The sequence below is a fragment of the Danio aesculapii genome, chromosome 1, assembly GCF_903798145.1.
Source record: "Danio aesculapii chromosome 1, fDanAes4.1, whole genome shotgun sequence".
In the NCBI taxonomy this organism is placed as follows: Eukaryota; Metazoa; Chordata; class Actinopteri; order Cypriniformes; family Danionidae; genus Danio; species Danio aesculapii.
In genome coordinates, this window is record NC_079435.1 from 15087252 (window position 1) to 15101656 (window position 14405).

Consider the following 14405-nt stretch of genomic DNA (forward strand, 5'->3'; position numbering starts at 1 on the left):
AACTCTCACAGTGAATTATAGGCATTCTCCAGCCATTAAGTGCACGTCAGTTGTTTTTCATGGTTTTCCCCGCCCACTGAATTGATTGACAGGTAGATATTAACTTGTATCCATAGTAATGTGGATAAACATGTCCACAGAACAGGATTTGCAAATGAACTTAGATTAAAAGATCTGTTCCAACTCTCCGTGATCAGCTGCACCTCAAGAATGCAGCTACACTTTGCTCAGAGCCAAAATTGGACGTAGTCTACATTGTATAATAAACATTCTTATAAATATTTTGAGCTGAAACTTTACAGACACATTTTGGACACCAAAGAATTATCAAACACCAACAGGATTCCGCTGTGGATGCAATCTTATGGTCAGATTCAGAAATTAATTGGCGTAGTATATTCTCTAGCCATGGAGTGCACACCAGTTGTACACTCATTATTGCGGTGCATTGTGGGATTGATTGAGTGCAGAACATCAACTATGGTTTCTTAAAACACCACAAGTAGCTGCTCTCTCAAACAGTGCACTATTTCACTGTATAGGGAACGGTTTCGAATACAGCCACTGTTTTGTGAATGGAAGTTGTCTACAAAGATTCATCTTTATAACCCTGTGACTTGAAGTATAGTGTGAAATTTTGGACTTCCTCTCATTGCTTAATCTCTTCTTCCATCACAGATAAGCAGCGGCAATGTTTTCCTATCATGCACCTTGCACATCACTCCCCTTCTTTTACAGACCTCACACCCTTTTCCGCAATCTGTTCACTGGTCAATATCAGCAGCTGTTTTACCACTATTTCCCCCTTCTAAATCCTCTTTGTGTTGATCCTTGGCAGCTGTGTTTTGTAGCTGGGCAGACCGTGCTGATGATCTGATCATGTGACCTGTTTAGAGAGTTTTGTGCTGTGGCTGTTGGTGTCCTGTGATGCTAAACTGAGTTTTTTTTTGCTCTGTCATGATGAGCAATATAGGAAGACTACAGTAGACGTCTGGCAAGCTTCATCTTGCAATTGGAATTGGGGAATTGCGCAAATTCATATCTTAGTCCAGAGATCACTAATCGCAAGGGCGTATTTGCTTACGACACATCTGAAGGTTGAACTGTATGCAATAAGTTCTTGATGTATTTTAAATGTGCATGCTGGGAGAAATGAAGTGTTCAGATGCAAAAACCTCTAAATGACTCTAAAATCTGACATTTTCTCCTAAAATGAGCATTTTTCTCAGCCTCCTATGCTTATGTTCAGCTATTTCAGTTTAAAGGCGATGGAAAGAGCTTATTTGTCACTTTAAAAATACAATTTCTTGTCCTACACACAATAGTCTGGGAAAAATGCTAATTTTAAAAGAAAATATCAAGGGGCATTTATAGGTTTTTGCTTCTAAACTCTTCAAATACAGTTTCCATGTTTGAAGATAAGAAAATGAATAGTAATTTTTGAGAATTGTTTTTTTTTTTTACGTCTACTGAACAGTGCATCAATGGCCTACTTTTATGGTACAAGGATCAGATCTCTGCTTGATCTTGACCATCATGTTATGATCAAGCTACTTGCTGTATCTAAAGATGATTGCAGGCATTAGAGACAATAGGCAGACACTCTTGTAACATCGTATATGAGTAACATTTGAGAAACCGTACTCCAAAAAATTATTTTTGTTGCTCATTTAAACTAATTAAGCTGAAACAACACAATTATTATTGAGATTATTTTTTGTTTTTGGTTTAATCCACTTAAATAAAAAAAAAAATTAAGTTAACTTTGTCAATTTGTGTTGGGGCAACATAAAGGATTTGAGTAGAACCCAGCATTTTTTACAGTGTAAATATCACACACTCTGAAGTTACATATAAGCGGGTTTTGATCAAGTCAGAGGATTCGCACGCCTCATTTCCACCAGATGCTGATGATAAAATCTACCACTTCTGTTTTCAAGTACTTCTCAGTTTATTTGAGTATTTTAATGTGTAGTCCATTTACTCCCTGCATTAAAGCATACACGCATTTCTCATTTTTTTTTATCACTAAATATACAGTAAGCATCTTCAATATACAGTTGAACAGTCAGTACAGTATCACTGTTGTTATACAATAACTTGGCTAATTACACTAACTTGCCTAATTAACCTAATTAACCCTAAGCCTTTAAATGTCACTTTAAGCTGTAGAAGTGTCTTGAAAAGATGGCAAAGATAAATTAAATCAGTTAATATAAATGAGTTATTAAAACTATTATGTTTAGAAATGTGTTGAAGAAATCTTCTCTCCGTTAAACAGAAATTGAGGAAAAAATTAACAGGGGGGCTAATATTTCAGGGGGGCTTGTAATTTTGATTTCAACTGTATATTCAGCATGACTGAATATTTTTAGTTTTTTCCTACCATGATATTTTCTTATGCTATATCTTGTTTTAAGCATATTTCGAACAAAGCTAAAATTTCCCCACAAAATCATACGTCAATATGAATTGGTTACTCTGATCATCTTGTTTTAAAGATAATTTGTGTCCAAGAGACATAATCTAGATCAGGGGTTCTCACCTTTTTCACTTCGGGGCCCACTTATTTCTCTGATCAATTTTTGAAGGCCCAGCTGTCTGACATTTTCTCTAAAATGTTTAAAAATATTTTACATTTGTTCTGCCTTCTATTATTTTCTATTATCAGCATTTAAAAAAAGTTAATATGTAATTTTATTTCAATTTATTTGTATATAAACTAAAACTATAATGTATATATTAAAACAATTTATTAAGCAAACACAGATTCAAAGAGAACCACAGGTCAAGGCCAACTTCTGCTTTAAACTGGACTGACAATTAAACATCTACTATTCTAAAAAAACAGACAAATGTAAAACACAGTAAAACACCCTAAATCTGTTTAAATGCGTCGACCTGATGGCGGTTGAGTTTGCAGCTGGATATTATTGGGAGATCACTGACAGGAACAGTGATTAGCTCCACCAGAGAGCGTTTATTTTACAGTCTATGGCACAAACATCATTGAGCCTCACTAGATCCTCCTGTATGGGTGCGCGATCATTATAAAACACTCACAGGACATTAATTTGGACAACTATGCGGATATATTAAATAGTTCACACAAAAATACACAAAGGGACTTTCACTTTTCACTTTCAGACTTACGTGTACTCGATCATGTTTTTGAGTTTGAAGTAATCAGTCAGAGAACTGGAGAAAGTGCATTACTTTGATCATTTTATTATAGCATATTAATAAGGAAATCCAAAAATTCTAGTATAATATTGAGATGTAATTTTAAGCTATCTCACAGCCCACCTGCAGGATCGCTAAGGCCCACTATTGGTGAGAACTGCCCACCGGTTGAGAATCTCTGATCTAGATGCACTGGGGCGCATAGTCAGTGATGTGTCCTGGGGTCACTGGGTGTTTCGGGTCTTTCAACATCAGACACCCTCGCCCAGGTGACCCAGCTGAGGTTGTGATCAGATCCCAGCTTGCATCCCAGTAGCCATCACCCACAAATCAGCCATCTTTATCCATAGCCATCTTGTGGCTTTCTCTGTAGCTTCACAAACGGACTTAATGGCCCTCTTCTTAGCTGCCACTGCTAGGCCTAGTTGGTTGAAGATATTAAAGAGTGAACGCCCTGCAAACCCTCAACAGCCCACCTCTATTGGCTCACAGTGGGTCTTCCAGCTCCCCTCCCGGCACTTTTCTACGAGCTTCTGGTACTTGGAGCATTTCCTTTTATTTGCCTCATCTATCTGCTTCTCCCATAAGAAAGTATTTTAGAGGAAAACAAGCCAAAATGTTAATGAAAATAATTTCTAAAGTGCTTTATCATCTATATCTCAATGAAGGTTTCATTAATCTTTCATTAGAACTGATTCTCCACTTAGAATCTACAAACAGCTCTCCTGTTCACTTGAGATACAGCATGTGCATTGTTCAAGCAAAATACTTGAGCTGAAAAAGAGTGAGAAGGAAGGAATGAGTGAGTAGGAGCATGACACAAAGTGGGAATACTTGAAGAAATGGCAGCACAAAGAAGAAACGCCAGAGGTTTACATAATCGAGGGACAGGGAAATATGAATATGCTCCATTATCAAACAAAAATGGGTTTATCTTTTGCAGATTCTTCTTCCTGCCCTCTATTTTTTTTTTCATTATCCATGTCTGCATAAACCAGATCTGTATACTAGTCTTTTTATCATCATTTATTGTAACCCTAGTGTAATGCTGTTATATTAATAATGTTTGGAAACATCACGAGTCAATGTCCAGCATTCAATTAGATTTGGGATTACAAATGATGATAAAAAGTCATTTATAATCCCAGTGATGTGTCACTGGTTATGCTGGTTGTAATAATACTCTGTGTGTTTTGCAGACGGACAGATTTGGAAACATCAAGAGTTTAGTGGAGGATCAGCTGCAGACCAGCATGGTCAGTAAATATGTTTATTTAATTTTTCACTATGAATAACCAATGGGGTATATGCTAAAGTATGCTAATAGGACTTTTAAATCGCCAGTAACCTGGGTTTCAAACTAACCAATCAACATGTGACCACATCGTAAAACCCCCAAAGTCCACACACCAGGCTCTCATCTGCCTTTAGAATTTGTGTGAGCCTTCTTTGGTGGAAAAGACATAAACAAATGCATATGATAATTTTCATTCCTACACCAGTATATTCAATGGGGCTTCTGCGCTAGCCCGCCGATTCTGACAGGCGTGTGCGAGTAAATGGCTTTTTGTCTCGTTTTACGCTTGAGCTATTTAACTGATTATATTTTAATTACATTACAACATTGATGCTGTAAAAGGAATCATATGAAATGGAAAAAAAACCTCACAATAACAGATTAGTTATTACAATAAGTTTATCAGCATGGTAATAACACTAGCTCGGCATATACCCCTTAAACATGCTATCATACACATGGCATTTGAGGTATTTTCTAAAACATCAGATTTGTGGTTTGGAGTAAGTTTTTTTCTTAATAAAGCCATATTTATTTATTCAAAAATGCATTATAACAGCAATATTACTGGTAAAAGAAGTGTTTTCTCTTTTGATATATCCTTTTAAATATGACTCCAGTCCTCAGTGCCACATGATCTTTCAGATATAAGATATCTAATAGGATCATTTGTAGCTAAATAAATATTTATGCTTATTAACTATGTTTAATTTGTTCTGTGGAAACCATAAAGAAATGATGTAATAATGTAAATGTAACTTTTGATTAAATTGATTTTTTAACAACATTTTACTGACTGCAAACATTTACTGATAAGTGTGAACATCAAATTTGAATCTGGATATTTTTTTAAGTAATAAAATCATTTTTTAAAAAGCTTTTTTTTAAAAAGGAAAATTAATAAAAGGTTTAAAAAACTAATTAAAATGTTTAGAAATTTTCTCAACCTTGAATTCATGACACATTTTAATTTTGTCACTTAAAGGTGCTGTATGTAAGTTTTTGACTCTTCTAGAGCATTAAGGTTGCCTTAATGGAAAACTGCATATTTCATTCATTCATTCAGAAAGGCTCTCAAAGCATGCGTCCGTGACTGAAATGCGACCTCCGGTAGATAGTATAGACTCCAAAATGAGACGCAGATTCAGAGTTCCACATGAGGTGGTTATTAATTAGCAAATAATATAAATATTACAAACGTAAACATTAGGGGAGCAGGTTACATTGTAACCCGTGTTCTAACAACACGCTACGTGATGAGATTTGCAGTAATAAGCAATTTGGCTGTTTGCACCAGACGAAACACAACAGAAATTTACATAAAGCCATTCAGAAGCACAGAATATGCTCTCACTCACGAAATGGTAAGGTTTATAATCTATTTAATACATATTAAACCTCTTTAACATTATTAAATGTAGATGTTGAATCTCTCATATGTGTTTAGTTCTAAAGTAAAATTTCAAACGATTTATTTTACTTTTAAGATCTGAGGTGAACCATCCGCTGCTGCTTTCAGTAGTATGGCAATAAATGTCATGTAAAATGGCATTCAAACTCAAATTGTTAGCATTTAACACTGAACAAAGCACATGAGGTGTACCTGAGGTGATCATTGTCATAGTTTTCTGTTGTTCACCTGTGAGAAATAGAAACCGTTTCTAATATATCAATTCGAGGTGTTGGTTAGAACAAAAACTTATTTTATCATGGAAAATATCCCTCTATCGGGTGCCGTTGCTGTTATTTAGAACACAGTTTAAATCACTCGCTCCTGTCCTCAATCTGGCAACCTGCACTTGTGTTTTTTAGATCCAGGAGTACAATACCTAGTTCAACCACTGGGTGTCATACTTACATACTGCACCTTTAAAGAAATGTCCTAATAAACATCACTCTCATTCTTATATATTTTTTTTAATCCACAGGTGGTGGGGATTGTAATCGGCGCTGGAGTCGCCATCGTTCTCATCGCCGTCCTCATATTTTTTGTCTTGCGCCGGATGCAGCTCCGCAGTTAGTTCTCAAAATCTCATTTGTGAAATGAACTGATCACGTAGTCTTGATTTATAATCTTATTCCTTTGGTGTTTCTCTTAGAACTGGAGGCTCAGGAAGTCCCAAAGTATCGATTTCGTAAAAGAGACAAAGTGTTGTTTTATGGGAGGAAGATCATGAGGAAAGTGTCTCAATCCACCTCTTCTCTTGTTGGCGCCACATCCTCCACCAGACCGCGTCTCAAAAAGAAACAGAAGATGCTGAACATTGCCAAAAAGTGAGTTTCTGTTGTGCCTTCGATTGGCGATTTGAATCATCTCGGAAGTTCCATCATGTCATGTTTGCGTCTCTCAGGATCCTGCGCTTTAAAAAGGAAGTGCCCACTTTACAGATGAAGGAACCTCCTCCGTCAGTGCTGGAAGCAGATCTCACTGAATTTGATGTAGCTAATTCTCATCTACCCTCTGAAGTGCTCTACATGCTCAAGAACGTGCGGTATGCCCCCAGTATTTCTGAGTTTGGTTTACTTCAAGAGTTAAGTTAAAGAGGACTTGATTATAAAATATAAAATGTGATACATAATGTACAGTTAAAATTATTAGCCCCCCTGTATATTTTTTCCCCAATTTCTGTTTAGCAGAGAGCATTTTCCCCCCAGCACATTTCTAAAGATATTCGTTTTAATAACTCATTTCTAATAACTGATTTATTTTATCTTTGTCATGATGACAGCACATAATATTTGACCAGATATTTTTCAAGATACTTCTATACAATTTAAAGTGACATTTAATAGCCTAATTACGTTAATTAGGCAAGTCATTGTATAATGATGGTTTGTTCTGTAGAAAATTGAAATAAAATGCTTAAGTGGGCTAATAATATTGACCTTAAAATGGTTTTTAAAAACTATTAAATACTTTTTTATTCTAGCCGAAATAAAACAAATAAAACTTTTACCAGAAGAAACAAATATTATAGTGAATACTGTAAAAATTCCTTGCTCTGTTTAACATCATTTGGGAAATACTTGAAAAAAAAAAAAAAATTCAGAGGAGGGCTAATAATTTTGACTTCAACTGTATGTATTTGGTGTGGTGTCTCTCTTGTTCTTCTCCTGCAGTGTGTTGGGACACTTTGAGAAGCCGTTGTTTCTGGAGCTGTGTAAGCACATGGTGTTTCTGCAGTTCCAGCAGGGTGAATATGTCTTCAGGCCTGGTCAGCCTGATAGCAGCATATATGTAGTACAGGATGGCAAGCTGGAGTTGTGTCTTACTGGACAGGTGTGTGTGTGAATACTTTTATAAATAGAGTTTAGAGTGTGTGCTTGTTTGTGACTGACCCATTTTATTTGAATATCATTAGCTATGTTTTCATCCAAAATTGTGAAATTAACAAGAGATCAAAATTGTTACTTCCTAGGAAACTGATTAGTAATAAAATAAAAAGTTGTGGAACTGGGGAAATCACGGTCATGTTATCTTGTATTTTGATGCGGATAGTTGATGAACAGAATTCTGGGACTCAAATAAACAAAAACATTCTGATGGCAGACTTTAGCTCAGACGTTTCACAATGATTAAAAACTGACTTAAAAACATATATTGGTTGGCGCTAATAGCCTGGTGTTTAAGTGTGTCGACATCTAGCATAGAGGTGTTCACAACAGCTTGAGTTTGATTCCCAGATCAAGGTCATTTTTCAATCATTGTCTGTTTTCCTGTCTGTATTCTACACTCTTCTTTTCAAATAAAGGTAAAACCCCTTTAAAAACATACATTTATGCACTGTTACATAAATCTAGAAGTGCTCTTAGAGTATGCGTATACATGTAGTACTCGGATAACGAAGGCTGCATCACACTCACTGTTTTTGAACCCTTATGGGCAGCTTAAAAGCAAAGTATACTTCACTTTAAACCACTATGACTGTGTCAGTGAAATGTATTTGCTGGTTAGACTAGTCATATGATCTGTTGAAGCAATTATCATGATTTTCTTTTGTCAAATTTATTCTATTAAAGTGTTTCCACAGTTTATTTGCTTGTATTCCGATGTAAAAAGAGTTATAACAAATAATTTGGGCATATTTTTGTAACTTAATGTTATGCATTTTTCTAATTTAGTCATTGCCATCCAGTCTGTTTTTTTTTATTATTATTATTCTTATCATTATTATTTTATGATATCCCAGAATGGGCACAATAATGTCAATTGGAAGCATATCTATTGATTCTATTAGAGATTTATTCATGTTTTGAATGTTTTGAATGATTCATGTTTTGATTTTTTATTTTCCAGCCATTTAAGTTATTATTTTTTTAGAAATATAGTTTTTATCTTAGTTATTTTTATGCAAATGTTCACTAAATTAAATAAGAAATGTAACTTTTTTTTTTTTAAGTATTCAATTGTTTTAGTATAGTTAATAATAATAAACATGGACTCTCCTGTTTCTCTCTCTCATAAGGATGGGAAGGATGGGGTGGTTAAAGAGGTTTACCCTGGAGACAGTGTTCACAGTCTACTAAGCATCCTTGATGTCATCACAGTGAGTCACACCCACAATTCCATTCTCTTGTGTGTTTACGTTTATCAACCACAAGCACTTTGTAAGATGGGTTTCACAACCTCTGTTTGCCTCTTGATTTCCTCCCCTTCCCTTTTTCTAATCTATTCAATTTCCAGTTTCTTTCATCTTTTTCTGCATGTCTATAAAATGCATGTCAAATAGCAGTGTTTGCACTTGACATTGTAAATTGCTCACAGGAAACGATATATTCTGGTTATTATGCATAAGATGAGAGTGCTGTGAATATTTGTGTGCTTCTTTTATTTCAGGGTCACCAGAGACCTTACAAAACGGTCTCAGCGCGAGCAGCTGAAGTGTCCACTGTCCTCAGACTGCCTGTGGACGCCTTTCTGTCCATCTTCGAGAAATACCCAGAGAGTCTCGTGCGAGTTGTTCAGGTGTAGAATTAGAAGACACCTAAAAAAATCCCGTTATGTATGAGGATGCAGCATGTAATTGGAAGTATGTTATGTCCTATTGCAGATCATCATGGTGCGTCTTCAGAGAGTGACTGTTCTGGCTCTGCACAATTACCTGGGGCTCACCAATGAACTCTTTAGCCATGTGAGTCAACACATATGTACAGTTGAAGTCACAATTATTAGCCCCCCTGTATATTTTTTCCCCCAATTTTTGTTTAACGGAAGATTTTTTTTCAACACAATTCTAAACATGATAGTTTTAATAATTAATGCCAAATAGCTGATTTCTTTTATCTTTCTATCATTATAACAGTAAACACTTTTACTAGATATTTTTCAGAATATTTACATTTACATTGTCATTTAGCAGACACTTTTATCCAAAGCGACTTACAAATGAGGACAAGGAAGCAATTTACACAACTATAAGAGCAACAGTGAATAAGTGCTGTAGGCAAGTTTCAGGTGTGTAAAGTCTAAGAAGCAAAGCATTAGTAATGTAAGTTTTTTTTTGAGAGAGTACAGTTAGTGGTATAGCCAGAGAGGCAGTTACAGATTAGGAAGGAAAGTGGAGACTAAATAGTTGAGTTTTTAGTCGTTTCTTGAAGACAGCAAGTGACTGCTGTTCTGATGTAGTTAGGGAGTTCAATCCACCAACTGGGCATACTGAATGCGAGAGTTCGGGAAAGTGATTTATTCCCTCTTAGGGATGGAACCACGAGGCGACGTTCATTCACAGAACGCAAGTTTCTGGAGGGCACATATATCTGCAGAAGTGAGAGCAGATAAGAAGGAGCAAAGCCAGAGGTCGCTTTGTAAGCAAACATCAGAGCTTTGAATTTGATGCGAGCCGCAACTGGCAGCCAGTGCAAACGGGTGAGTAGCGGAGTGACATGTGCTCTTTTCGGTTCATCAAAGACCACTCGTGCTGCTGCGTTCTGAAGCAGCTGAAGAGGTTTGATAGAGTTAGCTGGAAGCCCGGGTAGTAGAGAGTTGCAATAATCCAGTTTGGAGAGAACAAGAGCTTGAACAATGAGTTGAGCTGTATGTTCAGATAGGAAGGGTCGGACCTTTCTGATGTTGTAGAGTGCGAATCTGCAAGATCGAGCAGTTCTAGAAATGTGGTCAGAGAAGTTCAGTTGGTCATCAATCGTTACTCCAAGGCTTTTTACCATTTTGGATGCAGTAACGGTTGCCCCATCCATCTGGATCGAAAAGTTATGGTGTAGAGTCTGGTTGGCAGAAACCTCAAGCATTTCCGTTTTCGCGAGGTTAAACTGAAGATGATGATCTTTCATCCAGTGTGAAATGTCTGACAGGCAGGCTGAGATGCGAGCTGGAACCGAGGGGTCATCAGGGTGAAAAGAGAGGTATAGCTGGGTATCATCAGCATAGCAGTGGTAGGAGAATATTTAAAGGATTAACTAGGTTAATTAGGCAGGTTAGGGTAATTAGGCAAGTTATTGTATAACGATAATGATATTGACCTTTAAATGTTTTTAAAAAAAAAATTAAAAACTGTTTTTATTCTAGCCGAAATAAAACAAATAAGACTTTCTCCAGAAGAAAAATTATTATAGGAAATACTGCAAAAATTCCTTAATCTGTTAAACATTCTTTGGGGAAAATTTGAAAAATATTGAAATCAATAATTAAAAAAAATATATATTTATCAAAAATAATAATATAATAACTTTGACCTCAACTCTATATTCCACACACACACTTTTTTTTGTCTGTTTGTATTAGATGTAGGCTTGGGCGGTAATATGGCAATATGCTATACTGTGGGATCTAAAAATAGCAAGAGGATCAGTTTCAGTATCGTTATACCATCATAAAAAACAATGCACTTATATACAAGGATTAAATATTAAATATAATTTATTTAAAGCCTAAAAATATGTATGCATGGCTGTCATCACGGGACAGCGTGGAGGAGAAAAAGAGAGTTGGGTTGTGACCTGGTCTCGAAAAACCACTTCTAAATTTTGGCAGTATTTCAGGTTTTGACTGAACGAGAAGGGAGAGGTGGTAAATACAGATGAGGCAACTTGCAAATTGTGCAACAAAAAGGTGACCGCGCGAGATGGAAATACCTTAAACATAAGGTTGCATATATTTAAGCACAAGCCAACAGTCTATTAATGCTGTCTAAGCCTTATGTCATAATTTTTTTTATGCAGGGTAATACCGTATACCAAGGTAAAATAGGAAGGCGGTTTGACGGTATCAAAATTTGGATACCACCCAAGCCTAATTAAAGTAATATATATATTTTTTCTTCCTTTAGGAAATGCAGCCTCGTTCCTCTCCTCTCTCTCCTCATCCGACTCGCTCCAGTCCTGTTCGACACAGCAAACGCTTCGGCAGTCTGACTGTTCCTGATAAACACCGTGAGGCGGCTGTCCAAAATGCTACTGGTAAGGCATAATATCATGGTCCAATCACAATTCTATTTTTTTTTATCCCTATCCCTTCCCCTTGGCCCTTGAAACAGAGTGTGAAGGGGAAGGGCTTCAAATTTACCCCTGTAGTGTAAACACTACAACACCTGCATATGTCATATTTCATCGCAAGCTCATATGAGATCAGCAATGGTGACTGCTGTAGTTATTCCAGTTGCATTATTTTTTGGTATTTATCTTCAGGAAATCACAGAAGGCAACAATATCATTTTATCATAACAATATAATGTGGCAATAAGATCATAACTGCACTGTGCATTTACACCTTGGCCATATTCATCTACAGTTGAAGTCAGAATTATTAGCCCCCCTGTATATATTCCCCAATTTCTGTTTAACGGAGAGAAGATTTTTTTTTCAACACATTTCTAAACATAATAGTTTTAATAACTCATTTCTAATAACTGATTTATTTTATCTTTGTCATGATAACAATAAATAATATTTGACTAGATATTTTTCAAAACACTTCTATACAGCTTAAAGTGACATTTAAAGGCTTAACTAGGTTAATTAGGTTAACTAGGCAGGTTAGGGTAATTTGGCAAGTTATTGTATAACGATGGTTTGTTCTGTAGATTATCGGGGAAAAAATAAGGGGCTAATAATTTTGACCTTAAAATGATCTTTTAAAAATGTAAAAACTGCTTTTATTCTAGCCAAAATAAAACAAATAAGACTTTCGCCAGAAGAAAAAAATATCAAACATACTGTGAACATTTCCTTGCTCTGTTAAACATCATTTGGGAAATATTTAAAAAAGAAAAGAAAAAATCAAAGGGGGCTAATCATTCTGACTTCAACTGTATGTAAACACATGTAAACAACATTAACGTTATAGCAGACACTGTAAAAAGCTGATTCCCAGCCACTACACTTTTCGGACAGGGTATTGGAGTGACAGATGTGACAGTATGTTGTGGGACTGCTATACAGGAGTTATGATTATTATATATATTAATTAAAAGAAAATTTTGCGTTTTCATTTTTAATCATTTTTTTGTCGTTTTTTTTATGGTAAAACATGAACAGCATTATGAATATATTTAAACATGTGCTTATTTGTTGTAAAAAAATGTAATGATGTCTCTGTTTCAAAGGCTTTCTAGCCCTTCCCCTTAGCCCTACGCCTTCAAGCTAAAGAGAATTGGAACAGCCCTACCCCATCACGTTAATGTGCAAAACGAGGGGTAAGGGGAAGGGTTAAGAGGTAGAATTGGGATTGGGCCCATATTTTTTTAACCCTAATGAACAATAAATCTCACAAAAAAATCTTATTAGAATTACTTTTTACATTATGATTAAAAATATATATATTTTAGTAGTTAAGAATACCCAATGCTAATACATTCCATAGTATACACACTTACAGAGTTTGCAGTACGTCATTATCTTTTTTACGCACTGGTTAGTTCATTTGCTTAAGAATGCTTCAGTGTTTTTTGTCCAGGTGTTGGTGTTGAGTGATTTGTTTAGATTTGTTTAACACTGCCAGTTAATCTCTGATGATGCACTGTGTCTGCAGGTGGGGATCATGGCAAGGATGGCGGCACAATTCCGACTCTGAGTAGAACCATATCAATGCCTGTAGACATTGCAGGTGAGAGCATGTGTGACTGGATAAACACTACTATTTTTTTATTACTGGTTTTAGTAAGGAAATGTAAACAAATGTATGAAGAAAGCATTAAATTGATCAAATTAACATAAAAAAACTTTCACATTGATTTCACTGAAATAAATACTGCTCATATTTATGGTCAGAATTTCTTTTTCACAATTGGAAAAACAGCACAACATAGTGATGATAATCATAGTTTTTAATAGTGATGATAATCATAATAATACATTTTGAATGAGGAATAAATCAGCATATTAGAGTGAAAGATCATGTAACACTTGCTTCCGTTCGTCTATTTTTATTGCGCAATTTGGAATACTGCATAAAAATGCTTAATAGAACCGGCAAGATGAAGCAGAATAAGATAAACATGAAAGAAAAAATGCACATAAACTGATGGCAAATGATGGAAACACATTTACCCAATAAACAATATGCACATAAGAAAAATTGTGATTTACTTTTAGTCATTTAGCAGACGCCTTTTATGTTAAAAAAATCGATTTTTGTTTTAACAGATCATGTGATAACAACAATGGGTGTGATGAAATGGCATTAATGGACAAAACACATTCTCCAGTGTTTCAGCTTATGCTGTTGTCATGCTGTGATGTTATTGCTCTTTTCCTCATCTCATTCTGTCATATATGGTTGTGTGGTACAGGAATGCAGAAGAGTCTGCGTTCAGATTTCGACATGGCATACGAAAGAGGTCGTATCTCTGTATCTGCAGAGGATGGAGTGCCTGCTTTCACAAAGGTGTTTTTTTTTCTAAAATGAAAAGCATTTAATTGCAATAATTACAGTCTAATTACAGTCTCAGTCTTACTGAGAATAAGAGTCCCC

The 14405-nt window shown here is 35.6% G+C and overlaps 1 protein-coding gene across 4 annotated transcripts in view; it reads left to right on the forward strand.

Annotated features, from left to right (window-relative positions):
- Nucleotides 1–14405, forward strand: part of pnpla6 (patatin-like phospholipase domain containing 6) — a 49859-nt gene that overhangs the window by 7433 nt on the left and 28021 nt on the right. For all 4 annotated transcript variants that reach the window (XM_056456665.1, XM_056456662.1, XM_056456666.1 and 1 more), the window contains 11 exons: nt 4383–4439; nt 6409–6496; nt 6580–6754; nt 6832–6972; nt 7601–7760; nt 8947–9027; nt 9318–9446; nt 9532–9612; nt 11764–11893; nt 13464–13538; nt 14224–14318. In XM_056456665.1, coding sequence (XP_056312640.1) covers nt 4383–4439; nt 6409–6496; nt 6580–6754; nt 6832–6972; nt 7601–7760; nt 8947–9027; nt 9318–9446; nt 9532–9612; nt 11764–11893; nt 13464–13538; nt 14224–14318 — 1212 coding nt within the window. The remainder of the gene's footprint in view (nt 1–4382; nt 4440–6408; nt 6497–6579; nt 6755–6831; nt 6973–7600; nt 7761–8946; nt 9028–9317; nt 9447–9531; nt 9613–11763; nt 11894–13463; nt 13539–14223; nt 14319–14405) is intronic.